At 36.7% G+C, this 24,739-nt stretch overlaps 1 protein-coding gene across 2 annotated transcripts; it reads right to left on the reverse strand.

The window, feature by feature from the left end:
- Window positions 1-1,017: 1,017 nt before the first annotated feature.
- On the reverse strand, window positions 1,018-24,232 carry LOC126975754 (protein ST7 homolog). Of its 2 annotated transcripts, XM_050823782.1 has the most exons (6): window positions 23,834-24,232; window positions 12,729-12,917; window positions 9,262-9,444; window positions 5,275-5,679; window positions 3,711-4,128; window positions 1,018-1,401 (listed from the first exon to the last, which is right to left on the reverse strand). In XM_050823782.1, the coding sequence occupies exons 1-5, from the start codon at window positions 23,975-23,977 to the stop codon at window positions 3,736-3,738; spliced, it is 1,314 nt and encodes a 437-aa protein (XP_050679739.1). In that variant the 5' UTR covers window positions 23,978-24,232; the 3' UTR covers window positions 1,018-1,401; window positions 3,711-3,735. The 2 variants fall into 2 exon arrangements, with proteins under 2 accessions (XP_050679739.1, XP_050679738.1); XM_050823781.1 differs by having other exon boundaries at window positions 1,018-4,128.
- Between the last annotated feature and the right edge of the window lie 507 nt (window positions 24,233-24,739).

The following is a 24,739-nucleotide window of genomic DNA, read 5'->3' on the forward strand; positions in this document are numbered from 1 at the left end:
AAAAGAGTTATATTATAAATGAGTATAAGTAAGGAATATATGATCTAAAAATATATACAACGACTGTAAATATTTCTGCTAATGCCGTACACCTTCCTTAAGGCCGGCAACGCTCCTCTGATGTTGCAAGAGAATGTGGGCGGCGGTGATCACCAGGTGAACCGTACGCTCGTTTGTCCTCCTTTTTCCATTAAAAAAAGCCATTCTACAATTGGGAAAAATTTGGTTTACATATAAGTAATGACATTGTTTTGATGGTGTCAGTAAGGAAGCTGGTCATCCACTAATTGTTAAAGCTGTACTGTATATTTCTCTGAATGATGATGTTCAACTACAGGGAGGTTTTGGCAATAGGCCTATGAGTTTTCTGAATCTAAGCTGTCACTTTTTTATAGATCGGATGAACTAGGACTTACTTTTGTGAGATTTTACTTGATATGTCTACTAGAGTTCTTACTTGATATGTCGTTTGAGTATGAGTGCCAAAATTGTTCTCAACTATAGTCTGGTGCAACGAACAGCTGCTCGAATATTCGGCGATCCATAACTCTGTAAATGATCACTTGCCGTTGCAAACAGACTTCACTCTATAGTGTGTTCTACCACATTTAACACGGGTACTGTTCCGAAGACCTATTTGACCAGATCATAGACCCCACGCCACCATCTTGGATACCATCCCCGTCATCTGAATGTGTGGTGTTCCTCCACAGTGAATGGAACATTCTTTCACACACTACCCAATTATAGAATGAACTTCCTTGAATTTCGTACGATGATTCCACATGAATACGTTAAAAAAACAATAGCCCTGTGTTGCAAAAGAGCGTGGGCGGTAGATATCAGTTACCACCACCTAATCTTCACTCAGCTGTCTAACATATTTTTTTTTTCAATTAAAATTAGAAACCTCTTACATTATAATTTACCCTTTTATGTCAACTACCACACAATCTTATTCAGATCCTTGAACGAAGCTTGAAACCGAAGTATAAACATATAAATAAAAGGCATATATTTTATAATTTTTTTAATTTACATTCATTTATTAATAAATAATGAAAAATTATGATTGAAAAATATTTACAAAAGAGTTACTAACAAGAGATAGTGTGAAGGGAGTTAATTATCTTTTCAATGATACTGTAGGATAAGTCCTAAATCTCGATATTGACTCGACGCCCGATTAGACGCGAGTTTCATTTTCCTCTTTAAGCCACGATTGCACCAAACATAAAGATTGCGACATTGCTTCAAATCATACAGATTGTTTTTGTAAACAGTTTAAACAATCATCTAACGACACCATAACTTTCATTCTATTGAAAAAAGAAACAAGTTTTAACCGTCTAAGCAATAACCACACCTATAGGTTTAGGTAATTGCATGCTGTTGATGGACCTGAAAAAAAAGCAAAGCAATGTAGCACGAACTGCTATTTATAGCAAAACTGAAATTAGTTTAATAATAATTTAAATAAATAGAAAAAGATTACAAAACCTAGAGATCTAAATACCTACGACCGTTAATTTTCAATACGTTACTACGTCGAGTTTCGATTTAAAAAAGATAATATCATAGCATTTCACTTGATGTTTGCGTTTATTTGGGAAGATGTATTTATCAATCTATTTATCAGGTTTGGAAGCCCATGAGAGATTAGCAATAATGTGGAGTCAGAATTTTAAATTTAGCTGCATGTTAAGAATTTGATATACGAATTTCTGTAACAAATTCGAAACATTTTCCAAAATGACATCTGTACGAAGCAGAGTTAGTCAAGGTGAGTTAGGTAGAATTTATTATGCAACAATAACTATTTTTCATAGGTGGTAAAATTAATATAATTTGTTAATAGTTTTGATATGAGAACAATTTTTTAACAACCACTAATACGCCATACATCCTTTTAAGTAGCGAGTAGCTTAGCGAAGAGTAAGCAGAAAACACGCAAACATGGTGTTTTTAGACATGTTTTGTGGTGAAAGTATAGCATTTCGAGCTATGAATACTACTTAATCCTGTTACACATATCCTTAAGTCTTATTTGTAGGTTGCTTTTATTTCGTGCATTTTTCTTATTTCAGATTTTAGTTTTTAGTTCGACAAATGAAATAGATCTATATTAGAATCTATTTATTTATCTATTAAAATCACGGCGAGTGCTCAGAAGAGCAGTTCGGGTTGATTCCAGCGGCCGAATTCCACCATCGGACTTTACGTCAAAATGCCACCCGCATCACGTCTGGTATTCCACAACCGCGCGTTTTTGTAGAAATTTCTTGAGACGCACAGCAACTTTGTGGAATCAATTACCGGCTTCTGATTTCCGGAACCGATACGATTTAAGGACCACCAAGAAAAGAGCATACTTCCACCTTAAAACTTGTCGGCCACGAATCTCCTGACACTTGTTGCGGATGTCCATGTGCGTTTACCTCACCACTCCCATCCCGTGAGCCTCTTGCCCGTTTGTCAAAAAAAAATGTTTGTGCAATACGGCATAGAGCTGAGTTTCGAGCATTATTCATGCTTAAATTTTGTATTTGAAATAATTCTGTATGTCGTGTTCGATAACCAAAATTCCAAAGGGCACAAATATGTGAACTATGACTCACTGAGACCAATATATTTGCGACACTTGCCGTCTTTGGCAGTCTGACCAACTGACGTAACTTGGACATGAGCAGGAGCCAGAGTGTCGACGCAAGTCGCGTCCCACACCAGCGCCCTTCCCCGTTCCAGCGTGTTCGATAGAGTGGGACTTGAAATGATATCTTTGCAAGTAGTTCGCTGCAATCTACTTTATTCCATAAAATGTTGTGAAACAATACAATGTCGAATTGTCGTCTTCTATTTTCTAAAGTGTCCAATTTGAAGTATTTACACGCTTCATTGTAACTTTCGAATCATTTAAAACATAAATATTTAATATTTTTTTCTTGTATTATCTCAATATTAATCATATGCTACACGCGTATTCAAATGAACTTCAAACATAATATGCGAATCCACATCTTGAATGAACCACAAACCCATTTCATACATCATAATTGCTTATTATTATAATGCACTATCTGTGATTGCGTCTCATATAGACGCAATGATGACATTAATTTTGGAGTGAATTCGCGTATCCAAGCCACAAACCGATTAAGTTCTCTTAAGGGGCATTACTTATACAATAAGTATAGTCTATTATTGCGTTTTTACGGCAAAAAATTATTTGGAGACATCTTAATATATCCTGTTTCTTTTATAAAAATTTACAAAAATTGTTCAGATCTTTTTGTATTTTGTGGCAGTCGTCAATATTAATTATTCTAAGATTTTGATTTTTTCAGCTAATTTGCAGCGTCTACATAGGCATTAATACCAATAAGGTAAATATTAAAAAGCGAAGGTCTCAGGATAGATCCCTGAGGAACACCTTAACTGATTGTTACATGTTCACTAGGAGCACTTTCAATTGCAATAGCTTGTCTCATGTTTGTAATAAAGTATTCAAACCATCTATAAAGGTCTCCGCCTAAACACCTAGAGTGTCTGTCTTATGAAGTAGAATGACGTGATCAACTCGATCAAACGCTTTTTCAAAATCAGTGCAGATTACAGTAGCAGTGTCATGAGCGGAAGAACTTTAAGAGCGAGAAATACTATTTAAGTTGTATAATTTATATTTTTGCTTAGTATCAAATTCCGAAGACAACCTGAAATACTGAAAACCTGAAGAAATCAGCGTGCGGCCAGCAGGGCGTAGGGGTCGAACTCGAAGGGCGCGCAGTAATGCGCTGTGAGAACTGTGATCGCAGTGAGTAGGCACAGCACGGCAGCTAGTGGAAGCAATGGTGCACGACGCGGAGGGGGGCGTGGCGCCATCAGCTCAAGGTCAGCGCGCGGAGCGGGTGGCCGTGACCCGCGGGACTGGGCGGGGTAAGCTGCCTCCACCGCGGCCAGCACTTGAAGCGCGGGCTCGGCTCGCTGCCAGTGCACTATGTGCCAGAACGCGTACGCTAGCGCCTCGCTGTCGCCACGTCGAACCACGTGCTCAGGTGGGAACGTAAGCGCGCGCCTCTCCAGTAGGTAATCGCTCACGTACGGGTTGTACTCCAGGGCCGCCCGCATCACCTGTCCTCGAACACACGACACCAAGTCACTTGGGAATCCGGTTTTTTCTATTATGAAAATAAGGGACGAGACGAGCAGGAAGTTCAGCTGGTGGTAATTGATACGCCTTGACCATTACAATGCAGTGCCGCTTAGGATTCTTCCGCTCGTCACCTTGAGACATAAGATTTTAAGTCTCATTTGCCCAGTAATTTCACTAGCTACGGCGACCTTCAGACCGAAACACAGTAATGTTTACACATTACTACTTCACGGCAGAAATAGGCGCCGTTGTGGTACCCATAATCTAGCCGGCTTCCTGTGCAAAGGAGCCTCCCTGGTAACTGGTAAACTGGTTTTGATTAGTTCACGCCACTCGTCGTCACCTAGTAAATATAACTAGTCTAGCCATATTTTTTTTTTGGAATTAAAATTTGGAACGCGTTTATAATGTTAGTTAAATCGGTTTCCCGCCGTAAATTAGAATAATAGAATGGAGTGTTAAAGAAAACAGAATTGCAGTGATTGCCTTGCACAAAGTGGGTATGGAGCCCTTGGACATTTTCAAGACATTTCTATAACTGCGTCAAACAAAACACGTGCGTATTTCGTAGTATCGATAGATATATTAACACATTCTCTGTCGACGAACATAAAAGTTTGAGGCGGCCGCGTGCTGTTATAACTAAAACTGCTGTTAAAGCCAGAATTCGCCAAAATCCTATAAGGAAACAAAAAGATTTATGCCAGGAGGTGAAGATTCCCACTAGACCCTTTCGCGTATCATCAAAGAAGCTCAGAAGCTTAGTTCTTATTGTCGATACATAATACATGCCCTTAATCAATCCCTACAATATCAACAAATTCACTCATATAATTTTTTTTACAATTGAAGAGCATTTCAACAAACAAAATAACCAAGTGTACTGTCATCGCTTCAAAGAAGCTTCAAAAGAAGGGTGCCGTAGCTAATGAAGTTACCGGGCAAACGAGACTTAACATCTTCTGGCAAGGTGACGTGCGCAATTGTAATGCCACTCAAAATATTTGGATTTTTCTAGAATCCTGGGCGGCACTGCATTGTAATGGGTAGGGCATATCAATTACCATCAGCTGAACTTCCTGCTCATCTCGTCCCTTTATTAAAAAAAAGTGGTCGTCAATCACCTCGGCCACGTCATCAGGCACGCGGGCACATTCGGCAGCAGCCAGCGTGCGCGCGCGCAGCAGTGCCAGCGAGTAGAGCGTGGTGGCGGTGGGTGCTTCCTCGAGACGTGCGAGCAGCGCTGCGGCGTCGGCGTACTGGCGCTGCTCAAGCAACACCTCGAGGAGGTTATCGTGGACACGTAGCGCGTGCAGCGCTGGCGGAGCATCGCGCGCTAGTTCGCGGAACAGGCGGGCCGCGTCACGCACCCGGCCCAGGCGGCGAGCGCACATGGCAGCTCGGCGCTTGACGTGCGCTAACACTCCGGCCTCGCGCCTCGCGGCCACCGCGCCACTCGCGCCCGCTGCGCCGAGTGCGCGACACGCGGCCTCGCCCGCCCGCCAGGCGCGTCGCAGAACTCGCTCCGCCTGCCACACAAGACACGTTCCGTATTCACCGACCTCTACTATATATTTATTTATTTACTAGCTGAAAATAATGTTTTTATATGAATTTGTCAATAATATATCATAACATAAAAAATTACCCCGTAAAATATGCACCCTGCTGTCGTAATGAAATTATTTCACAGCAAAACTGTAAAACCGTGCGTCAATAAATTATTTTATAGAAATTATGTATGGACACATCAAAGGAAAAACAAATTTGTTGTTTTTATTTAATTTAGCAGCATTTTCCTATTTATTCACCTTTTAAACCTTCTCTGGACTTCCACAAATAATTCAAGACCTAAATTTGCCAAATCGATCCAGCCGTTCTCGAGTTTTAGCGAGACTAACGAACAGCAATTTATTTTTATTTATTTATTCAACAGAAACAAACGGTCACATTCATAAATTGATTACATAAACAGGATATTAAATCTAGACCTAAAGTTCCCTAATTTTTAAAACAGCCAATACAGATATGAATATTAGTAAGTTAGAACAAACAATATAATTCTAAATTTGGTTACAAGTTTTTAAATGTATGTTTACAGCATTTTTAAATGAAGCTAATGACTTAAACATGAAAAGGTCTAAGTGGCAAAGTTCGGTATTCATATAATAACACACTCTTCTGATGAAACAATTTTTAACATAAACGGTCCTGCTATGCGGAATGCTAAATAAGGGTTTACTAACATATATACCACTGGACTGGCGGCTGTCAAAGTACTTTTGTGCCTGTTTGATATTCGCCGTTTTGGAGCTGTTGGCCATAGCGAGAGTCTGTGGTACTAAAACTAGTGATGACAACCTCAGCAAACATCGATTGTGGAAAACAATTTACAAAAAAAAAATTGTGACTTTATTACCTTCATTCTTGAAGTATAAGTAACACGGAAAATGAATGAAATTAATTTAAAATGCAAAAATACTTCAGAGTATTGTACGTTCCTTTGCAGCCATTTGCATTATACGTCAAAATTAGATCTCTGGACGCTTACGAGTGGCGCTTCAAATAAGCACCAAAAATTTGCTGTCAAACATATAGAACAGGCTGTCCAGTGGTATTTAAACAGGTCGGTATCCGTATTATATACTATTATTAGCGACTGCTGGATTGAAACTTTATTTATGCACTTACTTACCAACAACCAAGACATTGGGATGTTTGTGTTATTCGAATATTCTAATATTTTAAGCAATTAACAATAATATTAAACTTTTCTACGACTCGGTTGAGTCAATTTAGTTAGTCTTTTGTTGAACTATGTACATGCTTTTAATAATGATATCAGAAAATCTAAAAAATAAATGTTATTGTAATATAACTTTAAAAACAAAGAGGACCGCTTAGTTTTTTGCGCTCATTCTTTTCAGCACTGAAGCATTTATTTTTGATTGGAGTTTAGGCGGTGGTAGATTTTGATGTTCCATGGGTTATTTGGGTTCTTATTTTGAATAATATATGAAAATGAATAAAACTATATGAATTTGAATTGACAGGACAAACTAAAATGAAATATTTTGTACGATTGAACATATTTAACTAATGTTTTGTGAGTGACTCCCTGAGAAGCACACGGAAAGTTGTTAAGAATTGTACGGACTGTATTAGGTCGCTACTAGATAAGGAATAACTTTTTTTTATGAAGATAAGGAACGAAACGAGCAGGACGTTCAGCTGATGGTTATTTATACGCCCAACCCATTACAATGCAGTGCCGCTCAGGATTCTTGGAAACCCCAAAAATTCTGAGCGGCACTACATTTGCCTAGTAATTTCACTAGCTACGGCGCCCTTCCGACCCAAACACAGTAATGTTAACATATTACTGCTTCACGGCAGAAATAGGCGCCGTGCTAATAAATACTGTGCTACTTTTAAGTATGACTATTAAATTGCTGCAAAATTAAGGCTGTATATGAGCTGATATAATTAATGAGAGCACTCGGTCGCTGCTGTGAGTGAACTAATCGCCGCGGTTAAGATTGCTGATCGGCGTGTAGCTTATCGACCTAAATTACATTATTAAAATAATTATTTGTTGAATAGTCGAACAAGAATATTTGTGGTATGGTATAGGGGCTCCTGTTTCCGCAATAAAAGTAAGTAAAAACTAGTATGGGTCCATTTTGCGTGCAGTATTCGCCAGTTACTCCAACCAGCCCAACTCCTTCCAGAAGTTTAGAACATTCCCGTGGTATTCGCAGACTTCCTGGAGCGACCTCGTATTAGTTAAGGTTTTTGCCCGTTGGTTGGCCACCCCTGCACATTTCAGGATTACGTGAGTGATCGTTTCGTCCTCGGCTAGACAGCCTTTGCACTTATCAGTTCCTTACGCCGATTGTGAAAAGGTGCTTGTATAGTGATGTGTGACCCGTTAAGATGCCCACCATTATACGGATGTCATGTTTTTTGAGGCTGATAAATCTACGTGTCAGTTTGGGCGACGGTGCAGATATCGCTTCTTGCGACAGTGTACAGCTTGAGACATTCATACATAGGGTGTTGTGTAGGTTGAATATTATGCAAGAATTATTGTTTTGGCTGTGGCAACCCTAGAAGAAGAAATTGAACATCTCCCAATTAATTTTAGTAAAATTTATTGTTAAATCATTTAATATTGTGTTCATATATTATTCGAATCTTATATTATAAAATAAACAAACAGAGTTTTTGTGTAATAAGTTTTTTTAAATAACTGTAGTTTTTCGTGCAACTCCCGTGATACGTCAGCAAAATGGTGATCCAAGGAAACAAAGCCCGCCAAACCGAGGAACAGCTCCAGCTTACCCTTGTTGAGTTAAAAAAGTACAAGAGTCAGTACAAACAGCTTCTAAAAGAAAGGGACGACAACGAAATGGTGGTTATCACGGAGGTTATAGGCATTATAAATAGAGACCGGATTATACCCAAATGCACAATATTGCATATGCTTTTGCATATTTATTACCTTTTCAGCGGTAGTTGCATATTTAAGAAAAGGAAAAAATGACTATGCATATTTACGCTCGATCTCGATCATTGTTCGATGCTTATATATTATACTGCCGAGTTTGTGAGAAAACCATGTCGTTCGCGAAAAAATTTCAAGAAGACCAGCATATCAAAACAAGTGTTGATATCACAGGATTGCGTAAGAAGGGCCTAAGACAACAACTTTTAACTGCAAGTATCAGTGACAGTGATGTAACCTCCAAAAGGTAAAAAACAAAATCAATTTAGCGTGGATCTATGTGAAGCATTAGGCTGCTTTGCAGCCAAAGCCCTCCAAGTATATTATCCCAATTTGATTCATGTGACGTGTTTTGCTCACAGCGTACACAGACTCGCCGAAGTAGTACGATTCTCGTTTGGGAATGTAAATAAACTGGTTTCATCAACAAAGAAAGTGTTCCTTAAGGCGCCTGCACGTATTAAGGCCTACAAAGTAAAACTGGAAAATGTCCCTTTACCTCCCGAGCCAGTGGATACACGTTGGGTTACCTGGATCGAAGCTGCGATATTTTACAATGAACATTACAACGCCATCAAGGGTGTAATCGATAACAGTGGGCTACCTCGGCGACGGTGGGCGCGTCTTCTTCTGCCAGCAACAGCAGCGCGGCGGCACAGTCCGGGCGGCTGGCCAGCGCTGCTCTCGCGCACGCCACGCGCACGGCCGGCTCTCGTTCGCGCCACGCACGAGCCAGTTCCTCCTCACCCGGTCCCCCGTCCGAGCCACCGAACCACGCCTGGTGCTCCTGCGCAGTAACACACGTATCTCAAATTCAAATTCAAATATTTTTATTCAAAATAGGATGTGACATCAATTATTGTAAGTCAAAAAACTACCACCGATTCCAAAATGAATGCCTCAGACATGAGCAGAATGGGCGGAACAAACTCAGCGGGCTTTTTTTTTTTCATCAAAAAAAATATGTCTACACAGTAAAATTGCACAATTATTAAACTTATTTCAATATATAATATATAATAATTTCATTCCCAATCTGTGGTATCATTAAGAAAGTTTATGTTATAGTAACCTTTACCACACAATAGTTTTTTAACAATTCTTTTGAATAGCGAAATACTTTTGTTTTAAACATTTTCTGGGATTTCGTTGTAAAAGCATATACATCACCCCACAAAAGACTTACTAACTTGACTTAGCCGAGTAGTAGGCATCATAAGCTTATGTCTGTTCCTGGTGTCAAACAGACGATGGTGTGAAACTTTGTAGCAAATTCACTTATGTGCCTATGAACATACATTTACATTATCAAGAATATATTGAGAAGCAACAGTCAAGATGTAATGACTCAAATACACGCAGTTTCTCTGATGTTACTATAAATTCCTAGATCGAGGTTGAAAACGCCCTGATGAACTACACCTTACCCTACGCGAGGTGTTTACGCGGGCGTGCGTCACCAGATGTGTTTACAGAAAAATGCGGGAATAGCCTACCCCCAACACCTACCCTTGTAACTTATCCCTAGTTGTAGGTATCCGGACCATTTGTGCATGTAAAAATAAAAATCAAAATCATAAATAAAAATAAAAATAAAAATCTTCAAATTAATTAACCTAAAAAATACAAAAGACCTATGGGGCCATTCGACTAATATTGTTAAATACATACTTGACATTATAGCACCTGAATTAGCAATAATATTTAATGAATGCATAGATGAGGGTGTGTTCCCTGACCTCATGAAATACAGCAAAGTTATACCTTTGTTTAAATCGGGCAGTTCTTTTGACCCTGCTAATTTCAGACCTATTTCAGTGCTGCCTGTTTTTAGTAAAATTTTTGAAAAACTTTTGCTTCAACAGCTACAAATGCATTTTTGTAAATTAATGAACAAAAATCAGTTTGGTTTCACTAGGGGCTTATCAACAATTAATGCGGGTACTAGACTCATTGAGCACATCTTTGACGCCTGGGAAGAGTCACAGGATGCATTGGACATTTTTTGTGATTTGTCAAAAGCATTTGACTGCGTCCACCATGAAACTTTACTCCTAAAACTAAAGCATTATGGAGTGAAAAATAGAGCCCTAAATCTGTTAAAATCATATTTAAGCGAAAGAGTTCAGATAGTCGATGTAAATGGCAAACGGTCTTCGGGTAAACCTGTGGGAATAGGTGTTCCACAGGGTAGAACCCTGTGGAACACCTATTCCCACATTCTCGGTCCTTTCTTGTTTCTTATATATATTAACGATCTACCGTTTGTGGTAGATGATAGCCATGAGATTGCATTGTTTGCTGATGATACTTCACTTATTTTTAAAGTGAAGCGACGTGCGGATATTGATGACGAGGTAAGCAATGCACTCTCAAAGATAGTGCGTTGGTTTGAGACGAATAATCTGCACTTAAACAGTAAAAAAACAAAGTGTTTACGGTTCATTACACCAAACACAGCGGAGGTACAAACCAACGTACTTATAAATGACCAGAGATTGGAACTTGTGGACACTACGGACTTCTTGGGTATCACGTTAGATAAAAAGCTTCAGTGGGGTCCACATATTACCCATCTAGCAGATAGACTCAGCTCTGCGGCATATGCAGTTAGAAAAATTAGAGAGTACACGAATGTTGCGACCGCTAGATTAGTGTACTTTAGTTATTTTCACAGCATCATGACGTACGGTATATTACTATGGGGTCATGCTGCTGACATTGATATAGTGTTTGCACTGCAAAAGAGAGCTGTTCGTGCTATATATCAGCTTGGTTATAGACAGTCTCTCAAAGAAAAATTTAAAGAAATAAATATTATGACTGTTTATTGTCAGTACATTTATGAAAATTTAATATATGTTCACAAAAATCGTCACCTTTTTGCTCTTAATAGTGATTTTCATTATTATAACACTAGAAATAAGGGATTGCTTGTAACTAATTCTAGTAGGCTTCATAAGATACATAATAGCTTTAAGGGTAAATGTATACACTTCTACAACAAAGTCCCAGCCACTGTTCAGGCATTATCTATAAATAAATTTAAATGTTTTATAAAAAAATGGCTCTGTCGTAAATCCTATTACTCCACTGCTGAATATCTAAATGATCGGACAGCCTGGGACTAGATTGTGATTATTTTATAGCGACTGTACAATATTGTATATTTTTATTGAAAAGAGCGCATAAAAAAAGAATGCTGGGAGAGTTTCTTGCGCCGCTTCTTCTCTCCCAGAGCGCCATTTGTTTCCGAAGCGGTAGTAGTATCTAGTAGTATAAGAAATGACATCAAAAAGAATTCTAAAGGAATCAATTTTGAGAAAATAAATGCCTTTTATGCCTTGTATCCTAGCTGGTGCTAGTATATTATATGCACAAAAAAAATATTATACGAGTAGCCTAGATTCGATGGTTACACGAGCAACCTACATTTACAGTTCAACATACTGCTTGTTAAGCGACATGGGTCGTTGACATTTATTTATTAACTATTATAATTACTATGAGTCTATGTATTTATCCTAATTACTATATATTACACTAGCTGACCCGACAGACGATGTCCTGTGCATAATAAAATACTGTTTTTTATGAATTTGTCAATAATATTTCATAACACCAAGTTATTATTTTGGAAAATATGCTCCCTGTCAATGACATTCTATATTATGTAAAGAACGTCATTGCTCACTGTTTTTAAATTTAATGAAATTGTTTCACAGCAGAACTATCAAACCGTGCGTCTATAAATATTCTCACAGAAAATATGTCCATACAAAACAAATATTGAAAATTAAAATGATTATGGGTCCTAAATCGAAATAAAAAGTATCCTATCTCTCAAGTTGGACTAAGCTGCACTGCATGAAGTAATCCCCATTTAAATCCGTTCATTAGTTTAGGAGTCCATCGCGGAGAAACAACGTGTCACGTAATTTATATATATTAAGAAGATAATAAGTAATAAATAAATATTAATAAAATTCTTATTGTTCAATGAGTTGAACAGAGGTGTTAAAACAAACTTATCCCATAGCTATATCAATCTACCTAATTGCATTGTGTCACCTGTGCAGAGAGATTCATATCGTAGTAGGTGAGCGGCGCGCGGCGTACGCTACTCCACAGGCGCGCGTACTCAGCTCCGCGCAGAAGCGACATCGGGTTGCGCCACACCTTGCACTCGCCGTCAGCCCCGGGAGCAGGCCCGCCTGCTCCGCTGCAACCTGCCCACACACCCAGCGACACCAGCGACATCTGAAAGTTTGTTTCACAACGACACAAGTTGCGGGGTCGAGAGCTTGGCCACGCGAGGCATATTCGAAATGTACCACCGAAACACAGAGGCGAGCCTCGCGAGGCAGACCTATCCATCAGAAGTCCCTGAGCATTCAAAATAAATAGTTGAATATGTTTTTTTTACTGCAGCCATTTTTCTAGAAGCTTATTTAAGAAGAAGCAAACAGTCAAGTTTTAAGAAAATATATCATATCATATCATATCGATTTTCATGTGTTAATTGATTTTGTTAAATGTTATGGGAGTGACAGAAGCTTGCTACAAGATGAATATCAATTGGAGAGCGAACTGGCGCTGCGTCTAATACCGTTCTTGCACCACTACTCGCGGTGAAGGTTCTTCCTGCTCTGATATGCATAGCGTTCTCTTAGAGTTTTACGGGGTGGTTTTAATACCATAAAGTACAAGTTGAAGGACACCATCGGGGGAATTCAGGCTTTCAATATTAGAATAAGCGAAATTGATGCCAAATTCACGAGCATTGAGGAGTGTCTTCTTTTAGTTGAGGATAGGATTTCAGTGGTTTCCAAATAGCAAACTGAGTGAATTTCGGCAAAAGTCACAATAAATACCTTACAGGAATCTATTAGTGCCCCAGGATCAATACTCCAAGATGAACAATGTGGAAATCTCAAGTGTGCGGGTATTTTTTTTTTTTTCAATAATAGGTAATGAGTAGGGAAACCTTCAAACTATATTACATAACAAAGGTGTTAAGGCAGGTCATCAACTCAACCTTTAGGACATCAACCACATACACCGAGTGCGTCGTTTTGATACAAAATCGGATAAAAACGGTCAGGCTCCCGTCCCCGCGATAGTGGTCAAGTTCACGAGGCGCTTCTGCAAAGACCAGTTCCTGTCGGCCTTTTTTGACTTAGTTGCGCAAGATATTATTGATAACCCGGCGGATTTTATTTTACAGTTTGGTGATTTTAATATGACAGCAACAGAGTAGAATTTATCTGATAGTTACAGTTTGGTTGCCAATGCCAGTGTTAATGTACCTAATAAGTTAATAACACAGTCATTCATGTCATTAATTAATCTGAAGTAACGCAATTCTATTCTTAACGATAATAATTGTTTCCTCTATTAAATTTTTAGTTATTTAAGCTGTTCTATAGTAAGATGTGATAGTCCACTTACGGCCTGCGAGGATGGACACCACCCCTCTTTGATCATTGATATGAGTATAACCAGTAAGGTAGCTTTAAACCAGCTAGAGTTTTTTTTAATTTTCTTGGTGGAGACTATGCACAGATTAACTTAGAGCTCTCGCAGATTATGTGGAATAACGATTCAGTTTGGATATGGAAAAATGTATCAACATATTTTATAATAATATTTATCAATTAATTTACAAATATACTCCTTTGCGTACTGTTCGATCATCTTGTTTGGTATACCCGCCCGTTGATAAAACTTTTTAAGAAAAAAGGAAAAATACTTTATGGAAAAAATATGGCAATAGGTTGGATTATGATAGTTTTACTTTATTAATAAAAGAGTAATTCTACTAGAGAACGAATGATACAACAACTATACTAAATTTGCTGAATGGAGGATTTGGAACTATTTTATATTTATAACGACTAATAACGGTATTCCCAAACTATGACTTATAAGAATAGCAGTATTTCTGATAGTAAAGACATCTGTGACGCATTTAATGTTAATTTCCTTTCTGTTTGTAAACTTCCAAAATTTGGTTACAATAGTGGTAAACTTTTTGGATAATTGTGAATTAGATGACTGTGCGTTAGATATAAATTCGGTTAAAATTACACAACATTTACTGTTAAAATATTTAAAATCTATTTACGTTAATAAGGGTGCAGAGCCGCATGTTATTCATACTATTTTTATTCGGTCATGTAATTATACCAATAGGAACAGTAAATGATGACAAATATTTGTAAGTACAGACCTATCTACAAGCTGTGCCATTTTGGTAAGTTGTTGGAGAAGATTATCACTGCGCAACTCTCCGCTTCTGTACGCAGAATAATATCTCCATATCAACATAGTTTTTACACAGTACGTAGTGTTGACTCAAACTTACTTACATTCACCGAAATGAAACTTAATACAATAAATGAAGATTGTCAGTGTACAGCTATTTTTTCAAAGCTTTTGACAAAATTTATCATAAAACTTTAATTTTGAAGCTTTGGCGTCTTGGAATACACGGTAATCTTCTGCGCTGGATAAAATCATACATAGATAACAGGAATCAGGCCGTTGCTCTTCCTTCCTATACTTCTAACTATAGAAATAATAGCTCGGGTATACCACAGGGTTCTCATTTAGGCCCATTACTTTTTATACTTTATATTAATGACGTTTCTAGTATTGTGAATGGATCGTAACACGCTAATATACGCTCATGACACAAAAAATTTTAAAATTGTGCGGAGTGTGTAAGATTGGTACTCATTACAAGCAGATTTCACTTCTTTCGATGGATATTGCAAGGGTAATAGTCTGTTCTTGAACCCTAATAAATGTCACGTGATAACTTATACACGCAAGATAAACCCGAATCTATGCGATTTACTATTTCTGATAAGTCATTAAAAAAAGTTACTGAAGTGCGGGACCTGGGTGTTATCCTTGATTCAAAGCTTACCTTTGTACCAAATATTAATAATATTCTTAAAAAGGCATAAAAAATTTGGATTTATATTGAGAATAGGAAAGCCATTTAAAAATACTCAAATAAAATGTTATAAAACTTTTTTTTATAGTTTTGTTAGAAGTAATTTAGAATTTGAATGCTCTGTTTGGAACCCGCTTTTCCAAATTCATGTTGATCAAATTGAAGGGATACCAAAGAAATTTATGAAGGCCTTAGATAACAAAACCGGTAATATATATTTTATATACTGAATAAGACATATCGGCATACAGACAAAAAAAATCAAATTTTAAAAAACAAATTATTATTTTTTTTAATTCCTACAAAATCTGTAGGATCTCAAAGTATATTTTTAAGTTTTTTATTGTTTTTGTATGTTTGTATAATTTTTATAGACTATTCGCTATTAAACTTGTAATACAAGGCTTGTAAATTTTGATAAAGAGAATTGTGAATTGTAACGAAATACTCATGAAAGAGGTCTCCGACAACGCCCTCGCTGAACTCTCAGTTACTAGGTCATCATTGGCTGATACAAAACGAGTTCCAGATGTATAAATAAGGCTAGGTGGAACGGTCAGTTACATCGTGGAGCCAAAACAAGTCGACCAGATATGGGTTATGCCACAAAAATAGGTTTATGAAATGCTTTTAGTGCAATCCGAATTAATGTACTGTCGATTTTCATTTAAAAACAGTTTTCGAATATATTTAGTATAATGTTTTAATTAGAGTGCAAAGTTGTAATAAATAAACAGCTTATTATTTTACATTATCGATCCACATATTGGCGCATGTAGGTACTGTATATATTTCTACTGATTAATAGATCGGTTTTAAAAAAACACAAAGTTTAGTACTTCTTCATGATATCATACATAAATAATATAGTGATGTACTAAAATTTGAAATAAAATTGGATAAGTTGAGGCTCATTAGGATATGGTTGGAATGATATGGGTTAATGCCCACTTCCAGTCTCAATAAGCTCGACAGATCATTTATCATCGATTTTATAATAAGCTTCCTGAAAACATGTTTTATATAGCATGTATATAAACAATATGTGTAATGAAAAGTTTTCTCAACAAGTTCAATGCCTTATTAGTTATAAAGCTCGGGCTACACTACTGAATATTTGCCGTAACCCGAAGATGTAACGTAATATGAAGTAGTGGCACTGCAGGAAACGGTCGCGCATCAAAGGGCTCTGTCTCGGCATCATTCGCCTGCGTGGCTATACTTCGCCGCTTCATTATAATTTTTCACGGTAGGCGATGTATTTGCATTGACTGTCTAGATGTAGCCAGCAACATCGCATTGCCGAAATAAAAAAGCTATTGTTCTTAGGTAGTTCGCTATCTACACTGGCCTTCAAAAGTAAGTATCACACTTTTAAAATTGGGATAACGTTTTAAGTTCACAAGATATACTTTCGAAATAAAAAGGACTCCAAAGAGAATTTAATTTTGTACATAAAAACTTATTAGTCGGTAACCTTCTTTTAAGAAATGGCTGAAAAAAAACTTCAAAAACAAAACCATTCCTTTTTCAAAGTGGACGTTTCCGAATTACAATTTTAGCATTCACATTTTTCTTTGTTTTAAAGCTTTTTTCAAGATCGATGGGTCTTGTTTTAAAAATTTATGCTAAAAAGCACATAACATTTATTTATCATGCCTCTTTCAGTTGAAGAATGTGCTAGGATCATGGCTTTTCTGGAACTAGGCATCAGTATGCGTCGCACTGCAAGAATGGTGGGTACGAACGGTCCAGAAGGTAAAGCGAAGGTACGAAGAGACTGGACACCATCTGAGGAGACCTTGTAATGCCAGACCCAGGTGTACCAGTGCCCGAGAAGATCGTTATATTATTTCCACTGTGTTAAGAAATCGCCACCAAAATGCAGTTGAAGTCCAGCAACAGCTACTTCAGACCCGGAGGGACTACATTAGTGACAGTACAGTGAGAAGAAGACTTGCTGAAGCAAATTTGAAACCCCGAAGACCAGCGAGTGGCCCAAAACTCGAGACAGCATCGAGTAGCGAGACTGCGATACGCCCGTGAACACATGCAGTGGGATGAAGAAGAATGGTCAAGAATTTTGTTTGCAGATGAGTCTCGATTCTCCCTTTACACTTCTGATGGAAGGCGAAGTGTTTACAGGCGACCTGGTGAGCGATACCTTCAAGCCTGCATCGCAGAAAGAGTCCAATACGGTGGAGGCAGTGTACATGTATGGGCTGGCATATCTTCAGAAGGTCGCACAGAGCTAGTAGCCATAGAAAATGTCACCCTCACTGGGCAAAGATATGCTCAAGAGATTCTCAATGAGTATGCAGGGCCGTATTTAGCAAATATGGGTGATGGATCGATGCTGATGCATGATAATGCCCGGCCACACACGGCTCATATCGTACAAGAGTATATTCAGGAGGTCGGTATCAGCGTGATGGCTTGGCCATCAAGAAGTCCTGATCTCAACCCGATTGAACACGCCTGGGATGAGCTTGGGAGGCTATTCAGAAATCGCAGATCACCACCTACTACCCTCAGGGCACTAAAGCAGGCCCTGGTAGAAGAATGGGAGAATATTCCCCAACATCGGCTTCGAAACCTAGTGTTCAGTATGCCAAACCGGCTCGAAGCTGTAATCAGAGCTCAAGGAGGCAAAACCAGTTATTAAAAATTAAATAACATGTATTACATTTTAGTTGGATTTTTTTACACTAAACTAAAAATGTATATTTTCATTGTTTTATCTTTTTTAAGTTAAAAATGTTACTAATGTATAATTTTAGTTTCTAAGAATTAAAGCCTATAAAATTTGCAACAAAACGTTTTTAATCTTAAATCTGGTAGAGATTTCTATAGTTAAGAAAAAAAATTAATTTGAAAAGTGTGATACTTACTTTTGCAGGCCAGTGTAGTTGGAGCCCAACGGAGACCAGTCCTAACTCTTAGAAAAACTATTTTAATGACAACAGAATTAAAATATTCCAAGATATGCATTATTTTTGTTGAACAGTAAATATTCCTGCAGATATGCGAACAATTTAATGAAGATTAGGAAAGTGATCTTGAAGTAGTGTTCAAAATATCGTGTCTACTAATTTTCGAGAGTCTGAAGAGAATGTAAAATAGTTTAACGAGAATATCGGGGCAATAAGTTCCGCTGTTAACAATTTTAAACAGAGAGAGACAATCCAATGTATGAGTTCGGAATAGTTGTCCAATGCATTGCACATATGGGATTGATAAGAAAAATGCTATATAAATCGTTTTTAGATTTTATTCTAATTCGACTGTTAAATATTTGGTAATGAGGTCACCGAACAATATAACAATATTCAAAAATACTACCAACGAATGCATTATAAATTGTTACTGTCCCATGAAACGATTTAAACTCTTCAATTCGTTATTACAAATGTTTTAAGCTTTATTAGCGAGCATGTCAATGTGTATATTAAATTTGAGAATACAGTCTAATGTAACGCCGTAATATCGTAATTATGAAATATTAATATATATAATATAATTATAAAATTATAAAATATTAATTTTATAATTAATATTTTATAATTTTGATAGCAAAAATATTCACAGCTCACATTTACACACTAGGAGGTTCTCCTTATTCTTATATTCATCCATAGATAAGTCTACGTAATAAAATGATTATTATGGGAACCAAAAACTATACAAAATGCTGTATTATCAAATGTCTCCATGTAGTTTCATCGCTATTATGCAGGCTAAGTACGCGATCATCAGAAAAACAATCATGACAATACGATACGATAAACTAGTCAAACTGATGACTTGTATAGAACTTGAACAATATATTATTTTAATAAGTTCAATATAGAGCATATTCAACCCTGCTGATTTTAGGTAATTTTTAGCATTTCAGTAACATTTTTGAAAAACTTTTGGGTTATCAACTTTATGTGCATTTTTTAAATTATTTTTATTAAAATTTAAACTATCAAATATTATAAATTTGCATTTACTAGGTGTTTATCAACAATTTATGCAGCTGTTGCCTAACGAGTGACTAATGAGCCTTCATTGAAAACAAGTTCGGGAAGGGTGGCAGGATGCATTGGACCTTTTTTGTGATTGGTACGAAGCGTTTAACTGCGACCACCATGGAGTTTCATGTTAGTACCTAGTTAGATACTACTAACACTTAAGCATAGTGTAAAACTACAGCTTAAAATCTGTTTAAAATTATATTTCAGTGGTAGAGTTCAGATAGTCCACGTATGCGGAAAATGACAAACCTGTAGAAATAAGGGTTTCGCAGGGCTGTATACTCAGTCCGTTATTGTTTCTTATAGTATATATTAACAACTTAGCTTTTTTTGTAGACGATAGCTATAAGATTGTATAGTTTGCTGATGATACTTCTGTTATATTTAAAGTGAAGTGACCGACGTGCAGATATTGGTAAGGTGAACAATTCACTCTCAAAGGTGAGGCTGAGACGAAAAATGTTGTTTCAAACAGCAATAAAAGAGTGTTTACGGTTTATGACAACAAACAGCAGAGGTACAAACCAACGTACTTAATCACGGCAAGAGATTGGAACTTGTAGACACTACGGCCACCTTGAGTTAGGTATCACATTAGATAAAAAGCTCCAGTACGGTTAACATATTGCCCAACTAGCAGATAGACCCTAATGTTATTACATCCAGATTACTGAATTTCAGTTATTTTGAATCGGAATTGTACGGAATGTAAACTATTGACATTTAAATCTATATGTGGTTAATTTTAGGTGTTTAAAAACAGTCGTGAACTTAAACGAATTGTGCAATTTACGAAAACCTGACATGTCAGTATTTTTTATGTGTAGCATTAGCCAAGAAATAATAAACTATCTGGCTTCATATGTAGAGCAATTAGTTAGTAGTGAAATATAATAAAAATATATATTATGAAGTGTGCACAACTCATAAATCAATTATACACTTACACCGACAGCAACATGGTTTACACATTCTTTACTTATTTACCAGCATGTTAAGCTTTAATTGGAGGAAGTAGCGGGAGAAATCAATATTAACAAATTTTAATTTTAATAATTTAAAAGGACAATGACGTACTTTTATAATTCCGTCTTAAGTTGTTGCACAATAAATCTTTATTTATTAAAGACTACGCTTTATATATTACACTGGTAGAGTAACATGTAAAACCAGCAGAAATTAGGAACCAATTATCTTTATAAATTATCAAACTCAATAAAACAATTTTCGAATTATGGAGAGCTGGAGAAGTTATATTTATTTTATGAAAATAAGGGACATGATGAGCAGAACGTTCAACTGATGGTAATAGATTCGCCCTGCCCATTACAATGCAGTGCCACTCAGGATTCTTGAAAACCCCAAATATTCTGAGCGGGACTACAATTGCACTCGTCACCTAGCCTACTGCTTCACGTCAGAAGGCGCCGTTGTGGTACCATAATCTAGTCGGAGTCCTGTGCACCTCACCTGCAGCCTCCCACTGGTAAATTATTATAGCACCCCCAGCTCAAGAACTAAACAATCATCATTATAATGAACGCAAATACAGCCCACAGTTCTTTTTCTACTTTCTTTCAAACAACGAATGTCATATACGCAAATATCAACAATAAATACACAAACCAAACAAAATAACAAAACAAATATGTTTTAATAGACATTTTTATGGGTATAAACAAAATTAATTTATAATAACAATTATAAAAATGCTCAACTGAGCGGGCCCGATGGCATTCCCCCGATAGTGTTGCGGACGTGTGCTCCGGAACTGGAGACGGTCCTTACCCGTCTTTCCCGGCTCTCCTACTCATCAGGCGTAGTCCCCAAAATGATGGAAGGCTGCTTTAGTGCACCTGATCCCTAAGAAAGGTGTACGCTCGGATCCGTCCAACTACCGCCCCATTGCCATTACCTCCATTTTCTCCAAAGTAATGGAGTCGATCATCAACCGCCAGCTCTTGGTATACCTAGCGGAGCACCAGCTGATCAGCGACTACCAGTACGGTTTCCGTCAGGGTCGTTCAGCTGGTGATCTTCTTACATACCTCACCCATAAATGAGCGCAAGCGGTTGAGTCGAAGAGAGAGGCGTTGGCGGTGAGTTTGGACATAGCGAACGTCTTCGATCGGGTGTGGCATAAAGCGCTCATAGCGAAACTACGGGCTTCCCGAGAGGTCGTGCAAATGGGTCACTAGCTTTTTGGCCGATCGGAGCATCAAGTTTGTTGTCAACGGTGCATGCTCCGACTTAAAATCTATAAACGCTGGTGTCCCGCAAGGCTGCGTGTTATCCTCTACAGTTTCTTCTGCATATCAATGATATGCTGCAAATCAGCAGTATTCATTGCTATGCAGACGACACCACAGGGTATGCTTCCTACACCGGCCGTGCCAAAATGTCCAGGGAAAGCGTCGACGAGAACCGAAACAAACTTGTGTCTGAAATCGAGACTCCTTTGCATAGTCTCGGAATGGGCCGACAAAATTTAGTCCAATTCAACCGACAAAAGTATAGCGATTACTTTTGAGTACACCGGCGAATAGTTCTGCAGCATTAGACGGTTAACTGACATAGATACGGCTTGACTAGTATACTTTAGTTAGTAAGTCTTTTGTTGGGAGATGTATATGCTTCTACAATATGATCCCAGAAAATGTACAAAACAAATGTGTTACGAGATTTAAAAGAATTGTTAAAAAACATTTGTGTTGAAAAGGTTACTATAACATAAAAGATTTTTTTAATGACACCACAGACTGAGAATAAATCGAACACCCTCAGGCTCTTAAATTATAAATGTTTATTATACAATATCACATTGTAATCCATATTTTTAAATTTAAAAAAAAGCCCACTAAGTTTCTTGCGCCCATTCTTCTCAGGTCTGAGGCAGTCTCTTTTGAATGGGTGGTAGTTTTTGACATTCAATAACTGATTCTGAATCCTATTTTGAATTAAAATATTTGAATTCTAATTTGTTCCTATGACACCCCACCTCAACCTTATTGGAGGGCCTTCAAGATATCAAAATTTTTAACAAAGAATATCTGTTAGTGTTTCAATAATTTTGTTTTGATAGAAACTTATTTAAATATTGAGAGGGCATACTGCAGTATGACTGTTGACAGACTTGTTGCACACACACATTGTCAAGTGTTTATATCATAATACAGTAGAACCTCTATAAGTTGAACATCAAGGGAGACACAAAAAGAAAAATGAGTTAGAGATTTTTTGCGGATTTTGATTCAACATAAAGTATTATATATCATATTTGTAAACTGTAGTTCAAATTGATGTGTATTGCAGTAGAACCAAACTTCTTCTGACAATATTTCACTCAACAACAAATAACTTGCTTCACTAAAGTTCAAATAAAATTATTAATATAAACCTTAACACCAAGCAAGCAAACACGAGTCATAAATTCATGGTAATTATATTCATTGCAAACCCCTAAATTGCTTTCTAAGAAACAATTAATGGTGTACTTACACTGTATGCAAATTCTCCAACTCGGTAACTTATTTTTCTTCAAACTATAGGGGTAAGTAAGTCTCAAATATTCTAGTTGTAAGGTTGTAAAATAAAACATTGCTATGTTTGAGATAGAGAGGTAAAATTAAAGTTTTCTACTAATAGAGGGTTCAGATTTTGAGTAATCATGGTTTTGGTGTTTGAAGGGAAGGGAACAAAACATTTATTTGTGATTCGGAGTTTTCAACAAGGTTGTGCTTTAGTATTATTTGAAGAAGATAGTTTAAGCTACCCTTGATCAACATTATTCTTAACTTATACTACTTTTACTGATGGTATATTTTAAACACCTACTCCTATAGTCGCTGCCTATGAAATATCTTGGTGAAGATTTCAAATGAGATACTTATTTTTAGTAAGCAGCCATGAAATTACCTTTTTTGCTACATCTTTCTTTCAACGTAGGATAGATAGGTTAAAAGACTTGATATATTACAATATAATTACAATTTCAATGGACCACATATTTGTTTTATTTTATTTGACTGATGGATAAAACAATAGGCAAACAGGCAACTAAATGCTTACATAATAATTAATTATCCACATATAACATTTACATACAACTATAATATAAATTTATCAACTAAATAAATGCATTTACAGTAAGCAGTCATTCTCAGCCTAACATACATTATATTTAAATAAATCACCTGTTCAATAAAAGAGGTTCCATACTTGCGGAAGTACCACCACTCGAAGATTAATATCAGTCCAGATAGGAGAGAAGATGTGCCAGTGAGAGCGACATAGAATTTGGGAGTAAGTACACCCATAAATGTGGAAGTTTCCCACATCGTATCGTTTGATAAATAATTTAAGCTACCCGTTTATTACCACACGACAAAAAGAAATTACTTTGCAACTAATCCTCAAATTAAACACTTAGGTAAGTAATTATATTTCATATTTTAATTAGATTTATGCATTCGATTTTAGAGCTAAGGCAGCAAAGATAATATTATTTTAATAATACAAATAATTAGCTAATAACATAATTAACCGACAAAGTAGCATAAATTGTTATTCGATACAATATCGATATAATATGATAAGAAGTAAAATCAATAATAAACAATTAGGTACTCTTTGACAGATTTTTCAACAGACCAAAGAGGATGTGAAAATAGAACGTAGTATAGAGAAATAAATAATCAAAGATACAATTACAAAGACTATTAATATGAATGACTAGAGAAGTAACAATAAGTTTTGGAGGTTAAACAAGTTCTTTACGGAGATGCCGTGCTGAGCATAATCGATAGTTGTCCTACTTATTAATAAAAAGTATATAATCCAAAATAGACAACGTAATATTATCCGTTAGTGTTTTAGTATCCTTCTTCCTACTATATTATCAATATTAATATTTATTAATTATTAATCCTACTAATATTATAAATGCGAAAGTTTGTGAGTGTGTGTGTATGTTTGTTACGTCTTCACGCAAAAACTACTAAATGGATTTTATTGAAACTTTACAATAATATAGCTTACACATCAGAATAACACATAGGCTGCAATTTATAAAGATATAGTGTGTATTATACGAAATATAT

This window comes from Leptidea sinapis, chromosome 37, assembly GCF_905404315.1.
Source record: "Leptidea sinapis chromosome 37, ilLepSina1.1, whole genome shotgun sequence".
NCBI lineage: Eukaryota > Metazoa > Arthropoda > Insecta > Lepidoptera > Pieridae > Leptidea > Leptidea sinapis.